Raw genomic sequence first — 25,489 nt, 5'->3', positions numbered from 1 at the left:
TGGTTTTTTTTTGCTAAAAACGCCCATAAAAACGCCAATAGCGCCACCTGGCGTTTTTCATCAAGAAAAAAACGCCGGACAAAAACCCAAGTGGAAACCTAGCCTAAAACTGCAGTAAATGTGCAGTAAGGCTAGATTTCCACTTGGTTTTTTTTTTGCTAAAAACGCCAATAGCGCCACCTGGCGTTTTTTTAGTGGAAAAACGCAGCAGCCAGATGTTAGCTGTTCTTCAATAGGAAATCGCAAAATGCCATTTCCACTTGGCGTTTTTCTGTTTGGCGTTTTTTCAGTCCTCTTTGGCGTTTTTCTGCTTTTTTGGGCTCTGTGGCAGTTTTTCAGAATCGCAGCATGTTGACACTCTGGCGTTTTTTCAAGGAAATCTTGGCGTTTTTCTCCAATAGAAGTCTATGGGAGAGAAAAAACGCCATGAAAAAGCCATGTGGGTTTATTGCCTTGGCGTTTTTTATGGCGTTTTTTCCACAGTTACAATGCAGAGGATGGACCCAGTATCTGTGTGTCCTACGAGAAATAGGCTGAAAACAAACAGTTTCACACAAAACAAAGTCCTGGACTGGTTCATATTGAATTTTACACCATTTGGAACAAACATGCCATTACAAACAAACATACGCGACTGGATCCTGCGTGCCAAAAGCAACAGCAAACAATTTGCACCATCATTTGGGGCCAATCTTCCCAGAGGAGCAGACATTCGGAATAAAGCATGCCTTACAAACCACAGAAAAGAGACAAAAGGGTCTACCAAGTAAATGACATCAGGAGAGGGCATTTGCCATTTATCCTAATCCCTTTTAGCTGGGTGAAACTTCTAACGTGTAAAGGCTGGAAAAAAAAGCAATTTCCACAGAAAGGCTAAAACGCCAGAAAAAACTGCAGAAAAAACGCCAAAACGCAGGTAAATGCAGTGGCAGTTTTCTTGGCAGTTTTCCTGGCGTTTTTCATCAAGAAAAAAACGCCGGACAAAAACCCAAGTGGAAACCTAGCCTAAAACTGCAGTAAATGTGCAGTAAGGCTAGATTTCCACTTGGTTTTTTTTTTGCTAAAAACGCCAATAGCGCCACCTGGCGTTTTTTTAGTGGAAAAACGCAGCAGCCAGATGTTAGCTGTTCTTCAATAGGAAATCGCAAAATGCCATTTCCACTTGGCGTTTTTCTGTTTGGCGTTTTTTCAGTCCTCTTTGGCGTTTTTCTGCTTTTTTGGGCTCTGTGGCAGTTTTTCAGAATCGCAGCATGTTGACACTCTGGCGTTTTTTCAAGGAAATCTTGGCGTTTTTCTCCAATAGAAGTCTATGGGAGAGAAAAAACGCCATGAAAAAGCCATGTGGGTTTATTGCCTTGGCGTTTTTTATGGCGTTTTTTCCACAGTTACAATGCAGAGGATGGACCCAGTATCTGTGTGTCCTACGAGAAATAGGCTGAAAACAAACAGTTTCACACAAAACAAAGTCCTGGACTGGTTCATATTGAATTTTACACCATTTGGAACAAACATGCCATTACAAACAAACATACGCGACTGGATCCTGCGTGCCAAAAGCAACAGCAAACAATTTGCACCATCATTTGGGGCCAATCTTCCCAGAGGAGCAGACATTCGGAATAAAGCATGCCTTACAAACCACAGAAAAGAGACAAAAGGGTCTACCAAGTAAATGACATCAGGAGAGGGCATTTGCCATTTATCCTAATCCCTTTTAGCTGGGTGAAACTTCTAACGTGTAAAGGCTGGAAAAAAAAGCAATTTCCACAGAAAGGCTAAAACGCCAGAAAAAACTGCAGAAAAAACGCCAAAACGCAGGTAAATGCAGTGGCAGTTTTCTTGGCAGTTTTCCTGGCGTTTTTCATCAAGAAAAAAACGCCGGACAAAAACCCAAGTGGAAACCTAGCCTAAGGGTGTGATTAGTAAGTGACTTTCTAGTTTCACAAATGTTTTGTTTGGGATAGCGGCATGTAACGCTGTATGTTCTATATGGGTGTGTAGTCAAACCAAAAATAATGGCTATGTAGTATAGCAAAATTCATAGTTTCAGACAAATTTCACAGACCCATGACTTTAAAAGAGGTTCTGGTTGTAGGAATTAACCCTTGTCCTAGCTTTTACTTTTCAAGAAACATAACTCATTCATTTGGTCTGTGTTTTGATAATGTTTCTGATGGCCAGAGACCTGTTCTGATGTTTTTTTTGTTCTTTTGGTAGAACCATCAGCTTTGTATACTGGCAAACGCATTGCTGTTTCGTTTTGTATTTGCATTATGAAAAGAGCATCCAGAGTCATTGTGATGCGATGTGGTTATTCACCATAGACAACCTGTTCATTCTTTCACGTCAAAAGCAACGATTGTATGGGAAGAAGGTTACGGGGAAAGTGACATTTTACATTGTGTTTAGTTCAATAAATACTTTGTCCTTGCAAAAAATAAATCAATAAATAAATAATAATAATAATTAAAAAAAAAAAACCTGTTCCTTCAACCAAAAAACGAAGTATGTTTGCAAGTATCCTTTTTTGTTTTAAAATTCAGGCTCCATAATTTACCCAGCAATGTAATGTAAATGTGACTTAATCTGCTTCAGTAAAAATACAGCTACGGTGGAAATCACAAATATAATTAATGAATTCGTATAATTATTGGCATAGGCTGTACGGTAATGCAGGGATTTACAATGTCAGCAGAGAGAGGGCATTTTAATTATTACCCAAACCAATGGGTCATCTATTGGCCATAACCCATCAACCTACCCGGGAACTCTGCAGACCCATTTCCCCCTGAAATGGTGGGTGTGTCCATGACATCAGCGTGAACGCCCACCGTCATTGGGAACCGCCCCCGACGCCAGCAGGTAGTCCTGGCTGCATCCTGCAAAGGGGGGTCTCCGGGTAGCTGGAGCCTGAAAGGTCCCAGTTATGCCTATCAATGCATTCTTTCATGTCACATGACAAATATACATCACCTAAAAAACTATAAATGAAGGGAAATTTCACATTTTTTTATTTTGAATATATATTTCTAGATTGAAACGCAACATTAGAAAAATGTTGCCTACTAGTAGAAATCTGCCTCATTCATTATATTTCAGGGACTGATTAAAGGTCATGTGACACAATGGCAGGCACTGATAGGTTGTTGCCATAGCAGCTGAAATGCATAATTTTTTGGTGTTTTATGTCATCATTTAACATTTAAGGGAAAAAATAAAATGTCAGATCATCTAAAGCTTACTTGCTTAAAATTCTAGATAACACAATTCATTTGAAGAGCTCCTTATATACGCATTCCATGTTTCATACAAATAAATATCCAGACATTCTAAATTCTCTCTGCAACAATGACCTCCCCGTGTCTTATCATTGACACTGGTGTACATTACCACAATTAGCGAGCAAACGTACCCCCGATTCATGTGGATCTAGAGCCGGTAGTCTTACCTTTAGTGGTGATATATGTGATTGCATCACATAGCCGTGAACATTTTCGATTTGAGAGAGGTTCTTTTCAGACACATGGACGAGCTCTGGACCTTTCCCATCGTGGGTAAGCCGTGGAAGCGAGTGGTCATGCGGAGGGGTATCCTCATCTTGGTAACGATATTTCTGAAAACAAAGCGAGGCATACGTAAGCATCCTGGTTTTGTCCATTAAAGCTAACGTTAAACCTAATGAAAAGGGCATGAGATTAAAAAAAAAAGTAAGAGAAAAACAGCCTAAGAATATCTCAATGTTCACAGCTTTTTCATCATATTTGAAAAAACACATTATTTTCATTAATGCAACATGTTCCCGAATTTTGTTACCCGCCTTCCCCGGTTGCCTGCTCATGCACCTTCATGCATATGATAGCTGAGAGGTCCCTTTAAATTTGCGTGGTGCGCCGCTTGCAATGCATGGGGGCGATTTTGCAGAATCCCTCCATATGCCTTTGCCCGCTGGACAGCTACTTTCTGTGCCAGGAGATGTGTCCGGCTAAACCGATCTCCTGGCACGGTTTTACGCTTGCTGCCAGTCGGCTCCAATCTTGTACGCACATGCGGAAAGCGATTCCATTGACTTCAACGAGATGGCTTTCCTGCTACTGACTTGGGCCGTGGAGGAGAAGGGGAGCTGCAGCTTCTACCTAAGGCAAGGAGGCTGTAAGGAACATTAAACCGTCCCTTTGGTGCTGTAATTTGGTGCTGTAATCAGGAAACAAGAGGAGGGTTGGATTTATGCCTGTAAGAGTTTCATCTTGCGTAATAAGCCATGCTTTCCTTTGGTATACTTTGACTCTATGAATGTTTGGAATTAGTGATACTGACTAGATTCAGTTCGCTGCTGGAGATAACCCCATTAGAAGCAATCGAATAGCAATATAGACATACTTGGCGATGTTGAAAATGAGGTTAATTAACTGAGATAAAATGTTTATCACATTTTTACTGTTGCATCGATACGAGCATTGCTATTCAATTACAAATCTCTATTCAAATAGAGATAGTTATCTCTGGCACTGAATCGCGCCCCTTATTTCTTTTCCATGTAAAATGCACATGATTTGATCTGTAGCATTTCACTTAAATACCTACTCACTTTCCTGTCCTTAAAGTATATGTAGTGGAATCAGTTGGAAAGTTATGCACTTCCAAATATAACCACTAGATGGTGCTGAGCATCCATTTATTTTGCCAGCTGTTGCTTTTCTAGTCGTGATAGATAGATAGATAGATGGATAGATGGATAGATAGATAGATAGATAGATAGATGATAGATAGATGGATAGATAGATAGATAGATAGATAGATAGATAGATAGATAGATAGATAGATAGATAGATAGATGGATAGATAGATAGATAGATAGATAGATAAAAAATAAAAAAGTGACTATGTGTAAATCTGGCAAAGGAGGTTATGAACATAAGTTAAGTCAAATGATTTAAGGAGATTTGGGTAAAAAGCAGTTTTAGAGACAAACAATCCAATCAACAGAGAGATTGCAGAATAACAGGACTTCATAGGAATGAACACCAGAGCTGGATGAAAACCTTGTTTTACAACAGTTTCCCCCAAAAATACACTATGAAGCCCATGGCTAATCCCGCTCACCTTTGCACTCATCAATATTCAGTAAACATGGATGAAGAACTAAAGAAAAAGAGAATTTTTTTAATATTTCACCCATCTCTACTGAACACATCTCAAAGCCTTAAGGCTGAAACACAACCCCCGTGGCATTGATTTATCCAAATCTGAGAAAGCCTCTTCTAATTTAAAACCATTCAAGTGTTCTCGTTTTAAAGTAACGATTTGTCTTGACACTTCAATGAATCAGCTCTGAGCCAAAACACCGAATTAGTAGAAATGTTCTCGACGTGTGAAAACGTGATCTCTCTGAGGCTAGAAACCATAGAAAATCAGAAATTCATTCCTGCAAAGAAAGGCAGAAGGAATGCTCTGAGATGTGACTGTACGAGGTGAGATCAATGCTATTCCAACAGAAAGTAGAAGAAAGGACTGTTAAGTGTCTCGACACTATTGTTATGACTAGATTGTCATGGCACTTCATCTTTTAAGAAAGGACAATCTAGGGTTATGCTTCCAACCATCTGCTTTGTCAATTTTTATTGTCTGCCCCCCCCAACTGTTTATTAATGTACAGTTTGTGGAGAAATGAAATGAGATTATCCATCAACCAAGAACATATAAGAGAAACCAACACGTTGAGTTTATTGGTAGCTCTTTGGAGAGATGAAGAGTTGACGTATGGGCTTCCAGTTATCAGAAGCGAATGCCGGAGTAACCTCGATATACAGAACAGAATCTTGATGGAACTCGGTTTCTTCTTTGTTCTGTACGGCTCACATTCATACATGGGAACTTCCCAGGGTGAGCTACCTGACGTCCCGTTCAGAAGTGGCTTAATCAAGTTGCAGGGCTAGCTACCCCAGGCAGCCTTTAGTGGGTTATGGTGGGAGGTAAATAATTAGGTTGAAATGGGTGGGAAGTGAGTCTGCAACAGAGAAAAAAGTGACTCGGGAAAGCTGGGCTTTATATGGAGACAAAAAACAAAAACTGTCTGCGCTTCTTACCCTAATAAAGTTGGCAACAAATATATAAACATAATATAAATGAGAGGTTTTGGTTATATGAATTGGCCAAAGCATAATTAAGCTCGCCACGTCAAGGCACATATTTGAGGTTGTTGGCTCCTCATCAGTCTGGTTGCAGCTTGCTGTCCAGGGGTTAATAGGGAGGAGGTTTAATTGCACCTCCCCCAACACATTAATAAGGTTTTGGTAGCCGTATAAACTGCTTTGTGTGCCCACTATGTAGGAGGTGAGAGTAGGTTCTCACCCTATTGAGAGTGTGCCTTGACGTGGCGGGTGAGCTTAATTATGCTTTGGCCAATTCATATAACCAAAACCTCTCATTTATATTATGTTTATATATTCGTTGCCAACTTTATTAGGGTAAGAAGCGCAGACAGTTTTTGTTTTTTGTATACATTGTACAGCCAATACACTGTTTTTGCAGCATGCTTACACCTGTTTGGTAGGCCTCGTATTACACATTTGTATTATTTGAGCCTGTGACTAGCTTAGCGCACCGACATTTTTTCTTTTCCCTTTATATGGATATGACTCCAGGTCAATCACAGACGGTTATACAAATCAAAGTAAAAACTGGAATAACTATGAGAAACGTTACATTGTTCCTCTAAGAACTGTAACCTTTTAGAAAGTCACAGTGGTAACCATTGCCCCTTCCCCTGCCTACATGCCCTATCCTGTGGGAGAGAAGTGGTTAATTCACAATTTAATTTACAATGAAAAATTTCATTAAATCGAAAGCCTCGATTGCCTTGCTGGTGCGCGTCTGGCAGGAGTAAACAGAAGCTCCAAGGTCACATTTATGCCTGGTGATCCGAGTTGGAATTCTCGGCGTTAATAAATCCAATGTGTTCAGTCCATCATCTGCCTTCTTCTGCGCCCATTAAGTGCTAATTCGTCTTTGAGTCCGTTACCTCTGCATTAACCTTTTCATTGCTGTAACGTTGCGTTTTGCGTTAAGCATTGCCAGATATAATGTGGAATTCATTCAGTCATTTTATACGTAATTGGTTTATTTTCAGAAAACAAAAAGGAAGAAATGATTAAAGTGGAATGTTCACCTTCACGGCGTTCTGCATAGCTAAATACATTTATTAAAACTAAATAAAATGGCTTGTGATGTTCGGTTTTCAGTCTGTAATTGTTTTGGAGACCTTCGTATGTCAGTTAAGCTTTGATCTTTGGCAAAGGTTACAAGGGTGATAGAATCCGCAGCGGTGTAACAAAAGAAAAGGAATTTGGGGGGCTGCTATAATCCTGCACAGATCATAAGACCAGGAAGGTGGTAGCTCCCATTGTAAATTATCTACATTTTTAATTTAAAGTAAGGTTTGTACAGTTTAAGACATTAAATATTCATGCCAGCCAATCTACCTCATCCTTACTTCTTGTATGGCCAAAAGTAGAAGGTCCATAACACACTGTTAGAACTATCCAAAGTAATGTTTGCTTTTTTATTTTCTCGGGACTTCCAAAAAACTTTTACCATATCTTTAATCTAGAGTCGAAATGCAAGTAAGTAGTATTTTTTTTTTTAATTAAAGGTAAGAAAAAGAGAGATCAAATTCAAACACTAGTCACCAGCTGCCTATTCTGGCCTAGGCCAAATAGGACTAGAAAGGCAGGTCCACAGGGCAGGGACAGAGAGCTCTATGGGGACGTCAGGCTCTTCTGGTGCTCTGTTGCTCCATGGGCTGTTTGCAAGGGAGATCTCTGACAGATGGGACATCCTCCATGGCTGCTATACCCAACTCTGCGGATATGGCGTCATATACCAGCACTCAACAGTAAAGCATAGCGGCTGTGCAAGCAAGTTTCTAGGGTAGCCCAACCAAAATTAATGCATTGCTGACTCCCCACTAAATATATAAGTGAGAACATCTACTATATTAAATAAAAAAAAGTTTGCAGAAAAAAATTTACAAAATAAATAAGAGAAATGGCTAAAAATATTTTTTCAGGTTCACATCGAATCCCTCTTCTTGTAGGGTAGTTTAATAAATGCTGTTCATATGTTTAGCTCCACATGCATAGATGTGGATATTTATTTTCATAATAGCTGTGGATAGCGATGACTGTTAGCAATTGCATGTGCATGACTGACTTGTATTAGGGTGGTAGGGTGCTTCAGAGATATTGAGCATTGAGGAAGTGCGTATGATCGTGGATGTATATGTGTTTGTGTGTGAGCGAGCATGGATGTATAAGTGTGTGAGCATGGACGTGTGGGGGGAAATGTATCAGCATGTGTATGTGTTAGCATGAATGTATATGTGTAAATGTAAATGAGCATGGATGTGTAAGTGTGTGTGATCATGGCTGCATATGTACAAGCCTGTGTGAGCATGAATGTGTCAGTATTTGAGCATGAATGAATATGCGAGAGCATGAATGTGTATGTGAGCGTATATATGTACAGTATGTGCAAGTGTGTTTGAGAGGGAGTGTTTTCTAACATGAGAGGTGAAGCAAGGGGAGCAGTGAGCTAGCGGTTACAGTAGTCAAAATGGGAAATTATTAGGGCATGTATAAGTGTTTTTGGAGCAAGAGAAAAAATGCAATGCTATGTGGAAGAAAGAAGCAACACATTTTGGTTACTTCCTCAATGTCAGAAGTGGGAGTGAAAGAGCTGAATCCAGAGTTACCTCAGGCAACAACCATTGACTACCTGGCAGGGCCATACATCTTATGACACTCTACAACTTAAAAGCTCTACAATGGATTGTTACATGTGATATGGGAAAAGGTCAGATCTAAAAAATCTAGGGCAATTTTTTAATTCCCTATTAACGGCAGTGCTGGCAGTAGTGCCATGTAACAGGACCCATCGGCATACAGAGGCAATGACTTGCACCATGAGATCACTGGAAATATTATACCTCGTTCTCCTCTGGAAATCAACCCACGTATTGACCAAAGTAGACCATTAAGTAAACAAATTAGGAAAACAAGATGTCTGGACGAAAGGAAACAGGTAAAGGTGAATTAAACATATAACGAGAGTCGGTGGGTAGATGAATTAATTCTGCTCTTCTAGTAGAGAGGTTAGAGAGCCAGCTGGGGTGGGGCAAAAACCAAGCTGGATTGTCCACAAGATGATCTACATGATGGGGATGAAGTGCCTTTTATTCAGGCCTGGTTTACAATACCTCTCTAATACCCCCTGAGGAGCTCAACTAAATGGTGCCGAATGGATCTATGACTGTATGTATGTTAGAGTGAGAGTGTTTGTGTGTGAGCATGTATGTATGTATGTATGTGTGTCACAAGGTAACCTCACTAACTCTATAGGGCAGTGATGGCGATCGTTTTTGGGCCTGAGTGCCCATTTTTGTGCATCAAAACAAGTTGCAGACCTCAAAGTGCCAACACTGCATATTAAACATGGAGAGGACGTTTTTTCGGTACAAAATGACTATATACAACAGTATGCATCAATATAACATATTAAAAGAAAGAGATTATTTTAGGAAAGGCAGTGGGACCCAGGGGACATTTCAGAGGACTGTGGGAAACAAGAGATGCAAACTATTGAGCTTAAATAATAACAACATAGAATTAAGTATTAGATCTTTCCAATATCTGCGGTGGGAGCGGGAGGCGTCCGTCTTCCCGTGGTGTGCGCTTCACAGCTGAGCGCCGGAACAGCAATCACATTCGTATCATGCCCAGGCATATCCAGATTCCAGGATGTACTCGCAGACTTGGCATGATAGGAGTATGATTGCCCTATCTACCCCTTCTCACTCCCTTCTGCCCTATCTACCCCTTCTCACTCCCTTCTCCCTATCTACCCCCTCCTAACTATCTACCCTCTCCCTCTTTGAAGTTCACTTACCTTTCAGGAGTCCTGCGGTGGGGGTGCAAGGCCTCTGCCTCCCAGCTCTGCCACTGTATGGAACAGTATAGAGTGATGGGAGTTATGATGTACTTTTAGAGCATAATTAGATCATGAAAAAGACATTGGAAATGGTACAGCATAACACCCATCACTCTCACACACATACTCATCCACACACATACTCATCCACACACATACTCATCCACACACATACTCATCCACACACATATACACCAATCCACACATATATACCAATCCACACATATATACCAATCCACACATATACACCAATCCACACGTATATATACCAATCCACACATATATATACCAATCCACACATATATACCAAACCACACATATATACCAAACCACACATATATACCAATCCACACATATACACCAATCCACACATATATACCAATCCACACATATATACCAAACCACACATATACACCAGTCCACACATATACACCAATCCACACATATACACCAAACCACACATATACACCAAACCACACATATACACCAATCCACACATATATATATACCAATCCACACATATATACCAAACCACACATATACACCAATCCACACATATATATATACCAATCCACACATATATACCAAACCACACATATATACCAATCCACACATATACACCAATCCACACATATATATACCAATCCACACATATATACCAAACCACACATATATACTAATCCACACGTATACACCAATCCACACATATATACCAAACCACACATACCGTATTGGCTCGAATAGAGGCCGCGCTTTTTTCCCCCACTTTAAGTCTTTAAAGTGGGGGTGCGGCCTATATTCGGGGTCTAGCGCCGGGCAGGCAGCGGGGTTAGGATACAGATCCCCCGCAGCGGTGCAGGGGACCTGCATCCTACTCCCCGATACGCTCAGACAGCCTCCCCTGCCAGCACTTCCCACGGGGGGGGGGTGCCGGCACGGGAGGTTGTCTAAGCGCATCGTGCGGACCTCCGCACGATGCATTTTACCTCTGCCCCCGCCCCCCCGGACTTACCGGAGCAGACTCCCGGGTGTCTTGCGGGGCCGGCGGGGGACATCTACGCAATACGCGTATACAACTTCCGGTGCCGGCACCGGAACTTGTATTGCGTAGATGTCCCCCGCCGGCCTCGCAAGACACCCGGGAGTCTGCTCCGGTAAGTCCGGGGGGGGGCAGAGGAGGACAGTGGCAGCATATCTCGGGGAGGGAGGACAGTGGCAGCATATCTCGGGGGGGGCACAGAGTGGCAGCATGTTTTTTTGGTGCTTTTTTAAAGAAAAAAACTTTTTCTTTAAAAAAGCACCAAACTTTTAGGGTGCGGCCTATATACGGGGGCGGCCTATATCCGAGCCAATACGGTATATACCAATCCACACATATATACCAAACCACACATATATACACCAATCCACACATATATACACCAATCCACACATATATACACCAATCCACACATATATACACCAATCCACACACATATACCCATCCACACATATATACCAATCCACTCTCACTTAATGCTTTCCTATCTTTCCTTTCTTCTTTCAGCTTCTTTTCCTCCTCTTCGCTCCTCTTTTTCAGTTCTTCTGTCTTCTCTGTCTTCTTCCGGTTCAGAGGGCACGGACAGCGGTGGGCGCGGCTTCAGTGTTGTGCGCCGGGATCTGACAACAAACTCCGGCGCACAGCAGCTGTTGCCGCGCGGATCACAAGGGAGCGGTATCGGAGGTCTTTAACAGACCTCCAGCTCCCTTGAGTGATTTTAAGCCGGGTTCAAGACCTTCGATACCGCTCCCTTGCGAGCCTGCTCCTCCAGCGGCGGACATTACTGTCCGTCTCTGGAGGGGTGCCGGGTGCCGCAAGTTGGCACCCCCCTGATGAGCGGCGGCGTCGGACCCCTGGAGTGTGGCGCCCTGTGCGGTCGCACAGGTCGCAAACCCGAAAGGCCGGCCCTGCGCGGGAGCCGACGCCGTGACTACAGTGTATGACTGTAGTCACGGCGTGCCCACAGAGACGGCTCGGCGTGCCAACAGCGGCACGCGTGCCACGCGTTCGCCATCACTGCTATAGGTCCACAATTTAGTGTCCTCGGTTTGGGAAGTTTACTTTATACAAAACCTTTTGCCTGTAATCTTTGAGATCTTGTAGCATCTATGAAAGTCTTAATTTAGACATTAAAGGAACATGACGTAGATGACATCTGGTGGATAACCGTTTAACACCGCGGCACAAATTAAAAAGGGGAAACAGCCAAGGAACACACTGGGAGCTTAGGACTAGTCAAGATTTTATAAGCTTTTAAAAGGAGGACGTGAACGATTCTTACAAAATGTTTAATTGAAAAAATTTCAACAGAAAGAACATCACACCTACGCAAAATAGTTTTACTGGGAAAAAAACAGCTTTGAACAAACAGTAATCATGCCATAAGGAGACACGTACTTTAAGCAATAAATAAAACATTTTTGTGCATTTAGCAATAAATCTTTAGGTTGAACTTCCATCAGAATAGTGGTATTTTTTATCGTTCTGGTTTTACTGGCCTCCCCGGGATACCGGCAATCAGTACCAATCTGTTTTTGTTTTATATATGTATTATTTCACTTCTTACAAGAAGTTCATGTGAACTTCGGAGGGTGATGCTATATAAAAAAAAAACAACAAAAAAAACCATGACTTAATTAGAGCACATCCTTCCTAAAGATTACTATTTTCTTTCTCGTAGTGGGAACGTGACAAACATCGCTGCCGGAATCCGAAGGCTGTTAGTAGAATCCTGCAAGTTTGCTGTCAGGACACATACTTAATATTCTTGTCCACCCACCCCACCATCTGCACGCTTGACTTACCCTAAAAATGTTTTTTCAACATCTCTCATTCCACTAATGTGTTCCCACCAGCCCATTAAAACATGGCCTCACCTCTCCCTTTTTAAAATAGCCTTCTCTATATTCCATATACCCCTCGAACTATCACCCTGTCTTCCCTCACCACGAACGGTCAGCTCAGATTTTTTTTGGAGGATAAACTCCCAGTGGAAGTCTCAAAATGGACTGAGAAACTCAGATGTGGTAAGGTCAGACCAGGCATGGTTGAGAGGTCAGGGACAAGCCACCTAATCCAAAAAATCCAATCCAAAAGACGAGACAAACCATAAGCCAAAGCCAAAATCCAAAAAATGAGGTCAACCAGAAGTCAGTCCAATTCAAGACACCAGATAAGGGGGAATTAAGGAGCGCAAACAATACCAGGAGCCTGGTCAGATGTCAACAAAGTCCAAGCAAACAATTCGGAGGGGTAATCCAAGAGCCAGTAAAAGAACAAATGCGGGTCTAGCCAGGTAGCAGAACAACAAGATCATGGAGATAATCGATCAGCAATGCAAGGCACTTGAGTACCTGTTTTGCTTGATTGGCCACAGGTGAGAAGGAACCAATCAAAGGTGACCAGCCCCTCATCTTTAACATCCAATGACATCATCAAGAACACTAACCTAGGCACCTGATTGGTCTGCGTTATGGAGACTTTGGCCTTGAATGAACCCCAGAGTCGGAGAGTTTTTGACGAGCTCCTCTCTGGCTGGGTTCTCTCGGCCATCAGTAAGTAGCATGGATCGGATCGCATGCCCTGTTTTGAGGCTTGGGGGAAAGATTTTTAAAATAATGCACTGCTAGGAATAAAAGCGTGTGGGGGGGTTAATTTTTTTTTTAAAATACAGAAATCCTGTTTTGGTTTTTATTTGGCACATACACTGCAGCTCTGTGCCAGGTTCCAGCTCGTCTACTGAAATGCCAGCGGATAAAAGGCTCTTTAAAAACCGTGCCTTAAAAAGGTTTCCTTTTGTATATCTCAGCGGTTTTACGATAAAATGAACCGCAAACAGCAGCAACAAAATAATAATGCTGAGCAGTTAGGTAGGGATTGCATATTCTGAGTCAACCGAGTAACAAATAAAGCATTAATCGGGTTAGGTCACACATTAAAAGCTGACAATTTAACTTAAAGATAAAGACACAGGAGCTAAATAACCCTGCGGTGCGTTTTACTGCAGTAACATGTAGCTTCCCCAGTGGGGAGGAAAAAACCCAATTCCAGTCTATGACATATTTACAGAGGGCATGACCCAGGGCACTGATTCTAATTCTAACATTCCCCTACTCTGACATTCTCCTTTGTGCACAGTCTCAGGATATGATGTTATCTCCCAGCACTTCACCTTAGGATGTGCCCTAAAGATACTATACAGGTCATACCTCGGTAGTATAAATGGGCTGGTTTCAGGGGACATCTTTGACCTCCTCAGCCAAACCATTAAGAGGGACACCAGCTGCCCAGTACCATAAATGGTGGGAAGTATTTCCCTCTGTGCCCACGAGCTCTGACTTTACTTACTTCTATCTCCTTCACTTTTGACCATATATTTATAGATTCTCCCAGATTTGTTCAACGTGGATTTGCTTTCCATCTCCAGTAAGCGACGACCGTTCCTGGGAGCTCTCTGGGTTTTGCTCGATGACTCCCGGTGAAGCTCCTCGCCCTATTTTGTATATGACAATTGAATATTTGAAGTAAGAAACTATACTCCCGTAAGCAAGCGTTCACGAGGTGAAGCTGGAGATCAAACTGAGGTTGAGTAATCAGAAAAGGTGGCAAGGTCAAAAACTCGAAAAGGTCAGAGCTGGCAGCGAATAGGGAGGAACGAGAGACAAGCAAGAGAAGGACATGATAGAGCCATGTCAGTGGCCAAATGGGGCCATATAGAGAAGTAAGGCTAAGACATACCTGCTTAATGAATGCTCCAAGAGATCAAGAATAAGGTGCGATTTATGACTTATATACATGTTTGATGCTGGATACCAGGCACAAGGTATTGACATGGAGAGGATGGAATGAGCATTGTACAGGCATTCGTTTCCATCTTCTTTCCATCTTGCAGAAGTCGAGCTCGCTGAGATTCTATGGGATTTATAGAATGGGATTTATCAGGGTCTCTCTCTAAGAGAGAGACAAGTTGAACTCAGCGTCTAATGCAGGCTAATAAAATATGAACCCCGGTGTCCGGTTGATCCAAGCCAAGCAGTAACTTAAATTATACCGGATACACCAAACCTAAGATACTTTAGTGTTGGGGAAAAAGAAGATGTCATTTACCTAATGCAACAGATTCATTGAATGTAACAGCGCAGGTATAAACCCAACACAGCGAGAGAGCAGCTGCCAGCCGAACGGCTGATGAGGTGTGAATCGAATCTAAACACTAAATCTGTTTGTTCTCATGGTTTTAGCGGAAAGCAGTTGGAATAATGGGAAGTAATTGGCCTGCATGGATAAAACAATCAAGGGAGGCAGTTACCTGCTTACGAGATAATAAGGATGTTCTCATCCTAAATGTGAAGAGAGGTGAATGCTAAAAGGGCTGATTGATCAACAAAAACGGAGACAATGAGGAGCTCTTTAAATATAAGTAAGCAAGCTGAAGAGTTGTGAAGAGGCTTCTGTGTGTCTGAATACATCTTAAGAGGTGATTTAACAATGAAAGTGATTCACTAGCAGTTTCTCTTTTCTGCTCCTGTAGGAACCTGTATCAAAATATCAACTGTATCAACTGGTTCTGCTTCTCATATTACTTCAATATAGTTACATTGTTATTTAGGTTGAATATGGCTTCTTAGGTTCTTATAATTCTAAGTTTAATCCCTTAGGGACAGAGGACGTAATATTACATCCCAGCAAAACCGTCCCTTAAGGACTGGCATGTTATATTACATCCTCCGCGTCTTTCAATGATTGCATCAAATCCTCAGTGTGATGGGCGGGGGAAAAGCTGATATTGTCTGCATCGAAGTCTGGGCAGACCAGAAACAGAGGGTCTAACAGAGGATGTAATATTAGTCTAGGCAGACCAGCTGCAAACAGGCCAAGCCCCCCCACCGAGCTTGTGATCGCTCCTACAGGAGGCTTAACTCTTTAAACACTGCTTTATCAGCGACCGTGTCCCTGCTGCCATCGGCTGTTTCTGGGATTTCAATGAGGGCATCCATGACAGTGATCATGTACCATTAACCCTTGTGATGTCTGTGACACAATTGGCAAACTTAAGGGGTTAACTCTTGTTAATAAATGGTGTCCTCCTTTGGAGTACCAACATGGAAAGTTTTTTTTTTTTTTTTTAAAGGGGCTTCCAGGTCTGTTGCTGTAAGTTAGATCCTGCAGCAGTTCAAATTGTTAATGAGCCAATCAGGAGTGAGCTGATGATCAGATGAGTCTCAAACAACAGGATTGATCTGGTCATCATTACATCAGTGACGGTCGATCATACCTGTCGCTAACATTACACTAACTGTAACCTAAACCTAACATCAAACCCCACCTAACATTATCACTATTTACTAACAGTAACTCAGCGCTACCCCTTACGTTATCCTCTAATTGTTGGATATATTCACCAAAGGAAAGACATTAAAAAGATTTCAAAAAAATGCCTCTAAACCCAGGAAGGAGAGACCTTCAGAAAAAAACTTTAAAACCAACTTCTTTAGGGACACCTTTCAACGGAGAGGTTAACTCCCTTCCTCCTACCTACCTCTAGCTCAGCCTTCCTAGCTCCTATCCTGCAATAGGATTGTACGTATATACAGCAATATTATCTATTTAACTACACTTACATGGCTGGCCCATCGCAAAGAATGGCACTTTTACCTCTTGTGTTGTATACCCTATAAAAATGTTATGGTATGCACTTCTTGGTATGTCCTGATTACTGACAGTACCGCGCTGGGGAATATGATGGTGCTATACAAGTCAGATAATAATAATAATAATAATAATAATAACACTATTCATAGAATATCTTTGTAACACATTATGTATAACACACTTTTACCACTAGATGGCAACGCTGCTGTTCCTAGGTCAAAAGAGTCCAAGATAGAGTGGGCATTTTACTTAGTGGTCACTGTGCAGGGGGCGTGCAGTTTGCGTGACAAGAGAAGAGGTGGTACATACATCCCAATCATCTTATTTCAAGCAGGATACGCCTAATATTTTGGCACTATCCCATTATTCCGCTTTGGGATAGCGATGATGGGCCTGTTTGGGATATGTTTGCGAGATAATGTCCTATGTTGGGACGTACATTTGCAGAAAACGTCTCACGATCTGACATGGCCATACCTGGAAAACCTCTCTGGACAGGGTAGCTGTGTTTGGTCATGTAGCCCCCCCCCTAAAGTTTCTTGCTTTGGCCAAATTAAATATTAGGGTGTATGGCTTGGAGTAATCGGGATTACACATCTATCTTCTGATTGCTGATTGTCGAACTTTAAACGGGAATTTAACCCCTCAGTGACAGCCCACAAAATGCATTGTTTTCAATGGGTTTAGGGACCGCCCATTGTCCTTGAGGGGTTAAATAAAAGCACATTTTTAATTCCCGTTTAAAGTTCGACAATCAGCAATCAGAAGATAGATGCTTATAACCCGATTACACCAAGCCGATTAAAACAACCGTCTTTGACATTTTTCTTTGGGCGTTAAATAGTGCTATATAACTAAAATAGGCTAGCATTAAAAATGTGATTTTATTTGATTTTGTGGCGATAAACTTCGTTATCTGCAGACCTGGAGGCAGCCATTGTTGGAACAATGTTTCTAAAGCTACATCTACCTACAAATGTTTCAAATCCAGCAGGAAACCTGTAAAATATTATTGAATATGTTATATTCACTAATTTTTATATATATATATATATATATATATATATATTAGTGAATATAACATATTCAATAATATATATATACACTCTTTAAAGGAGGAGAATTTTTTCTTTAAGTTAAATAAATTTAGGAGATTTTTTTTTTAATTTCCTCTATTACTTTATTGCGCCTGCAAAATGTCAGCAGCCATTTGCTAACGTGACCTATATTACAAATATCCACAGTTAATCTTATTTTTAAAAGTTTGCCGTTGGATTAAAGGGCTGCTGTTATTATGAGACTTCACAAAAGTAAAAACGAAACTTTATATATCACTGACACAATTACGGTAAATTTGTCATGAATTCATTTCTTTTTCAGAAACATGTAGGTTAAACTTGCGCGGCTCCATTATTTCAGCATTTCCTACTAATACTGTATACTTTTTTTTTTTTTTTTTTTACATGGAGACATTTGCAGAAAGGTTACTACGGAAACAATCACCATGGCAACCTAGATTATTCTTAAAAAATGCCCAAAGCCAAAGGACCAGATATTCCCCCCACATTTCCTTAAAGTGCGCAACGGAGACGGAAGTGAAGATATTAATAACCTTACTACTTAGAGAGTAGTTTACCTGATTTAGAAAATATGATAATGCCGGTTTCATTACCGCGATGTCTGCAATGTCAGCTGCCAAGCAGAGTCACGTTGAAACGGGCTTTATGTGACGCTGACCTACATTACAACGCATTATCTGCCTGTCGCAGACATTTCCTCCGCATCGCTGACAGCCGGGGGTCTCTTGTTGATGGAGATTATAACAATAGAGAGTGAGAAAGTCATTCTTTTGATATATATATATTTACTCGTTTCCCTAGAATTCCAACTAGGGTTTTTTGAAGCAGGGAAATCTACGGTTTAGTTGGAAAAAAAGATTTTTTTTATTTTTTAACGGTATATATATATATATATATATATATATATATATATAAAATCCTACAGAGAAACATTATATCGGTCTCCCAGAGTCCTCCACCAGTCAGACAGGGGGGTTCCGGAGGTTGGATTTGGAACGAGGGTGTGCGCGGGGAACTGTCGGCATCACAACTATATTCATTTATTGAAGCTAGTAATTTAATAGATTTAAGATAACTGAATGGGGAGTAATAAGTAATAACCAAGCAGATCCATGCAAATAATACAAATATTAATAATACAGTAATAATAATAATAAATAAGAGGTTACAGTGACTGCTTGCACGTGTTTTGGGTAAGTTCCAAAGTAAGAAACAATTTGACAGCAGAAAAGACCCGTTCGACCCATCTAATCTGCTCATTTATTCTGCTTTACAGACTCAATACTTAATCTGTGCCTGGTCTCATCCCGTGTATGTTTCAATTATAGTATGTTACAATGTCAAGCGCTTCCGCTTCTGCTGGGAGGCCGTTCCGCTTGTCTCTAAAATCACCCTCTCTGTAAATTGCAACTTACTGTAAAAAGAGGCGCGTCGGTTCAGCACAATTTTTAGCCGCTGTCCCACAGAGCAGCCCACTGCTCGACTTTTCCTAGCATTGGGGATTGTGGGCTGGTGGATGAGAACCTCAGGGGGCTTTAATTGAAATTCCACATGTTGCCACTAGGAGGAGACGGAATTTACACCTTAAATGGATCTTTACTGTGCTCCTTGTATGAGATTCTGCAAAAATCCCTTTGGGGAGTATATGTGAAAACAGCGTTGGAGGGTGTGCATGTGTGTGTGCGCGTTGGCTGTCTTACGTATTTTGGACCATATGCTTCAGGATTCAATTTAACATCCTGACTCTTACTTTCAAACCTCTTCACAGCAGTTCCCCTACTCACATCTCCTCACTTATCTCCAAAGACCTTTTCTATCCGCTCATCTAAAGATCTTCGTCTGTCCTCCATTCCTATTTCTACTTCTCTCCATCCTATCAGACTCTTCCCATGCAGTCGGTCCTTAAAAAACCCTTCAGACCCATTTCTATCAACAGGTTACCCCCTACCTAACTCTAGCTCACCTTTCCTGATTTGCGTCCTGTATTAGGGCCGTATTCCCATCTTTTCCTCTAGTGCTTACGCTGCGTTATCCTCGTGGTTGGTCTATTAACGAATGGCACTTCTAGATTGGAAGCTCGTTTAAGCAGGTCCGTCCTTACCTTTTGTTTCTGTTGGTGAAAATGTTTATGTGCTGTTTGTTATGTTCTGTTTACCCATTGTAAAGTGCTGCGGAATATGATGGCACTTTATACATCAATAAATAATAATTATTTGCCAATTCCATTGGCTGGGCAGCCCTCCCCCCTGTGACTTCTTCTATTCATATCCCATTATGGATGCTGCGTATCGGTGAAAGGTAGAGAACGGTAACAAGTAAACACAAAATACTTAAAGAGGCTGAAGAGTGTAACAGAACACAAGAAGGCGCCCAACAGTGCCGAGCAGGTAGCCAAGAAGGTAGTGGAGATGTGGCTGGCCACTAGAAGTAGGAAGAGGCAGCACTGCAGAGTGGTTGGCAGTGCACCAAGGTCCTTCCACCTCCGGGGGAAGTTTATTCGTTGGGCGCGAGTCGGAAATGGCCATTATCAGAACTGTATGCTGGCATAGTATCAAGCTGATGTTGATTTAGCTTCCAAAATGCATTAAGCTGCTGAAGTCCGCTCATTTCCGTTTACCTATAGTGACAGCAGGGTGTCGTTTGGCAGTGAGCTTTGTTTTGTGGCTGTTATTTTGCTGACTAAGAAGTCATTTAACCAAATACATGCTGCCAAATTGACCAATTTGGCAGTCAGTAAAATGTACATCAGGAGCTGTCTGTATGAAAATATAAGTCTCAGTTAAATGTATTATTTATAAAAAACAACAAAATTAAAGCTGTCGGATTGGTAGCAACAGAAAAGTATTTTCAGCCCGCTCCGCTGCAACAGAAAGGTAGCTGGTTGGACAGAAGCGTGTTTATATACTCCTGCTCACCAGCATTCCCAAGTGGTTGGAGAATGCATTGCATCCTCCTTTGACTATAATAGAAACTATCCACTGTCCACTACGTAGGAGGTGAGAGTAGGTTCTCACCCTATTGAGAGTGTGCCTTGACGTGGCGGGTGAGCTTAATTATGCTTTGGCCAATTCATATAACCAAAACCTCTCATTTATATTATGTTTATATATTTGTTGCCAACTTTATTAGGGTAAGAAGCGCAGACAGTTTTTGTTTTTTGTATAATAGAAACTAGCAAAGGATTCATTTGATTTTAACCCCCCATTCCACATTTTTCTGACTACTCGCGTGCACTTACTGTTTGGTAATGAAGAATTTTGTCTTTCACCACAGCTCCCGTTGAACTCATGGTAGAGGAAAAATGGCACTTGAAATCTAAGCCATCGTGTAGACATAGTTCAAAATGAAGCTCTTACAGGATGTAATTAGAACATCCGTGTTTGTATAAAAGGTATTGATTACCATAACCTTGTAGTTTATCACCAAAGTTCTTCCTCTAAAGGGGACTGTAATACCTCTTTCTAAATGAGGCTCGAGATAAGCCTTTGATATCGTAGAAATGTGTCAAGTATGACCCAGTCTGATCATTTACGCCATCATTCGAGCACTTGACTATGATGTATGATCTAAGCAACAACACTGTCATCTTCTAGGGTTTTGTCAATCGTATAAATCAATTCTTCTTTGCCTTTTGGATGGCATCTTAATCTTTCCCAAAAGCCTGTCTGCAAAACGTCAGCCAGCAGAATTGACATTGCAAACGCTTTGGTAGAGTCCTTTGTTTGTCTAACTGGTTCTTTGCGTGTAAGAAAATTGCTTCCCTCAGCTCTATCATTTCTGCAGATCCATAGCAATTCTCTTTTGCCCATCTTCTTGTCTTTTTCTGTACCCCAATATATACATAAATGACTGTTAAAATATACACCAATAAACAGGGGAGGGCTGGCAGCCTAAGGCCTGGGGGGCAAGTCAAGTCAAGTGGCCCATTGTGCCACCGAATCAGCCCACCATACATGCCCATCTTTTCCTGATTTTCTAGCGCATATTGATTATAAAAATACAAATATGATTCAAATGTGGTTTAACATAACTAAATGTAATAGCAACAAAGGATGGTAAAAAAAGCAAAACCTAATGTCCCCCTGATGCTCAGCCAGTTAACTGCCCCCCATGATACTGGCTGAGGATTATGGGAAGCATAGTACACAGGAGCAGACTAATATGAGTACCCTACCAGGATCATACCTTAAAGTGGGCTGATTGGGGACAGAGCTGACACTGAAGAGCTGAATGGGGACAGCAATGACATGGGGGCTGAAGGGGGACAGAGGTGACACTGGGAGGGGCTGATTGGGGACAGATGTTACACTGGGAGGGGTTGATTGGGGACAGAGGTGGCACTGGGGATGTGAATGGGGACAGCAATGACATGGGGGCTGAAAGGGGACAGAGATGACACTGGGAGGGGCTGATTGGGGACAGAGGTGACACTGGGAGGGGCTGATTGGGGACAGAGGTGACACTGGGAGGGGCTGATTGGGGACAGAGGTGACACTGGGAGGGGCTGATTGGGGACAGAGGTGACACTGGGAGGGGCTGATTGGGGACAGAGGTGACACTGGGGAGCTGAACTATGTTGTTTGTCCCCCAAGGACACACTTACATACACACATACCTATTTTTTTAACAAATACAAAAAAATATATAGTTTGTAAAAAAAAAAAAATTGGTTTACTAACCTTCTACTTCTTCTACTTGGGGGGGGGGGGGTTCGTCTAGGCCTCCGTCCTCTGATAGCAGCAGACTGTTTTCTACGTGAACAGGATGTCAGTGACACGACATCCGGTGCTCCAGCAGTCTGAGTGCGAGGGGGCGGAGCTTTCACCCTCACGCTTCTCCCATCACTACACGGCCATCAGATTGCTGGAAAACTGATCTAAACGGCCGATGCGTGCTGATGCCGCCGCCGCCGGCCGGCGCTACTTTAATACTTTTTTTTTTTTAAAATTTAATATGCCAAGCCGGATCTGCTTGGCATATTAAATTTAAAAAAAAAGTATTATAGTAGCTGCTCCCATCACCAGGCGGCCATTGCACACGGCCGCTGGGTGCTGATGCCTGCCGGCCGGCGCTACTTTAATACTTTTTTTTAAAATGTAATAAGGCAAGCCGAACTTGTATTATAGTAGCGCCGGCCGTCGGCATCAGCACCCAGCGGCCGTTTAGTTTAGATTTCTGCCAATAAAAACAAATGTGTAATAATATGACTAATGGGCCCTGTCAAAATGGAGCTATATTTAATATATTCTACTAATAATTAAAGTTTTCTTGTGGACTAGAATACCTTGGATAATTGTTTTAACTAGAGTTAGACAAAACGCTAGAGAACAAGCTGAATCGGACCTTGGTCCAGCTAGATCCCAGCTAGACTTTCTCAAGAAACACATTCTCGATTCTCAATACTCACTTGGACAGCATGAGAAACCCAAAAGTGCAGCCAAGGAAGTGTTTTAAGTTCACTCAGCTCTGTACTACAATACATGTGCATTAAGTGTACTTGAGTACACTTCCTGCTCCCATTACAGCCACCAGGGGAGGAGTTAACTGAGGCAGAAGTCTAATTTTCACAGTGCAATAGAGGTTATACCTGCTTGTCACAGCCCTCCGTGGTATAATGGGTCAGTTGGGGAGATATGCCGCCTTCGGCCACTCATTGCAGCAGATTGGGTCACCGACGACCAGAGGCCCACTGGGCATTTGTCCAGTGCGCCAAATAGCCAGTCTAGGCCGCGATGGCAGCGATGCACCAGGGGTTCTGATCGCCCTATAGGACTGTTTGCCCTGATTTGGTGGCAGATGGGCTGCCTTTTTAAGCTAAGGTTTAGGACCACAGCCCCTCTGCTGTCCTAAGACTAGTCTTAAATATACCACTGCCTTGAAACACAGAAAAAAATAAAGATTACCCTAGGAACAATTTTGCAATTCACATAACTTACATTGTTATAAAACTAAGAGATTACTGAAGACGATCAACAAATAATAACAAACCTGCAGCATTTTGAGACTTTTTGGTCCACGGTTAAATCTCGTATCCTCGTGGGCCACTGTTTTTATACCCCCATAATTGTAAATAATATTTATCCGTTCCTAGAATTAGTAGATACTTCCTATCAATGTTAATTACTGTAATTTGCAATATTGTGGACTATAGCCGGTAAACAATTTGGGTTTTTGTTCTACTTGCAGAAGGCACTTTCTACCCCTTCTTTTTTAAAATCTGATAACCTCTGGTTAATATCACATTTAGACAGCCCCTGGCTAGCAGGCTTAGATATTGCTTACAGGGTTTAAATGGTTAATATAGCGGACAGTATTATTTCAGAAGAATAAAGGTACTTTTGTTTTTTTTTCCAGTAATGGTATCATCTTGACCGTAGGTAACTGAGCTGTGAGATTAGACAAGCATCTTTAATAAACAATGAACTTTGAGAATTGTGTGTAGTTCTCCGCTATCTCGCACCATGACTCCGTATAATTGCTGCGGCTTTCCCTGTGTGCTTTTTCTCTTCTGGAACCCGTTACAAGTCGGAGCTCAGCAGCGGAATCTTTTCCTTGGGAAATAGAAATTCCAAACGTTGGTTTTGACACCACTTTTGAAAATAAATGAAAAATAAATAAAATAAACTTAACCTGGGGTAAAAGAGTTTAATGGAAATATATCCAAAACCGGGTAGAACTAAAACCTTACTCTAAATTGCTGATTTGCTCCTCTCTTGTTTTGTCTCCTAGGGAGAGTGATGTGTCCTTCTGGAATTCAGCCTTAAAAGATCATTTGAGACATCAACTGAGGGTATTTTATTTGGAAGTTCATAAATGTTGTGTCTCTTCTTGCTAAAGCCAATCTGGTGATTAAAATTTTTTAATTATGTTCATCTGGTATATGTGTGGGATTTTAGCACAAAACATATTAAAATTTCTTGTAAATTAGACCATGTGCGTATCAAGATTATTTGGAAAAAAAAATTGTATATATATAAAAAAAAAGGTTTCCATCCAGCAAATATCAACCCAGCATATACTGTCAGGTTTGTTAGGGTGCCAACCCCTTTGGAAAGAATTGGGCATGATGTGTCTTTCATCTTCTGCACTTAGTTTTCTTGGCCGACCACTGCGTCTACAATTCTCAGCACTGCCCGTTTCTTTGTGCTTCTTCGAAAGAGTTTAGAACAGAACATCTGGAAACCCCTGTCTGACTTGAAATTTCTGGGAGAGAAGCTGCTACCTTGTGGGTTGTTGCTGTGCTGAGTGCTGCCTTGGTGTATGACTTTTGACATTAAACTGTCTTCAGCAACCTCACCTTGACTGTTCCTCACCCGGTTTTATTCTTCCTACACAGCTGTTTCTGTTTCAGTCCTACATATGAAATTGATGATCATTGGCATCTGTTTGGTATAATTGTTTAATCATACAACTAACTATATGCCTACAAGATCATTGACTTTGTGCGAGTTTACCTTGAAGAATTGATGGTGTTTTGAAGGCAAAGGGTGGTCACACCAAATATTGATTTAATTTACATTTTTTCTTCTGTTTACTCACTAATAAACCATTAACATTTTATTTTTTGAAAGCATTCTTCCTTTACAGCATTTTTTACACCATATATACAGTATATAACCTTAAACTCATAGCATTCTGTACTTTCTTAATCCATCATGCTAGCAGGTTGAACACAAGAGCTCATTTTTGGTGATATAAAGAAAATAACTTATAAAAATGGCAATTATTTACTTTC

General features: G+C 41.4%; 1 protein-coding gene across 1 annotated transcript in view; it reads right to left on the bottom strand.

Moving 5' to 3' along the window:
- DLG2 (discs large MAGUK scaffold protein 2) overlaps nucleotides 1-25,489 on the bottom strand; it is a 320,377-nt gene that overhangs the window by 266,133 nt on the left and 28,755 nt on the right. Inside the window, exon 2 of the mRNA XM_053456582.1 lies at nucleotides 3,449-3,613. Coding sequence (XP_053312557.1) covers nucleotides 3,449-3,613 — 165 coding nt within the window. The remainder of the gene's footprint in view (nucleotides 1-3,448; nucleotides 3,614-25,489) is intronic.

This window comes from Spea bombifrons, chromosome 2 (genome assembly GCF_027358695.1).
Source record: "Spea bombifrons isolate aSpeBom1 chromosome 2, aSpeBom1.2.pri, whole genome shotgun sequence".
NCBI classification, from domain to species: domain Eukaryota; kingdom Metazoa; phylum Chordata; class Amphibia; order Anura; family Pelobatidae; genus Spea; species Spea bombifrons.
This window is presented reverse-complemented; position numbering and strand designations above follow the sequence as displayed.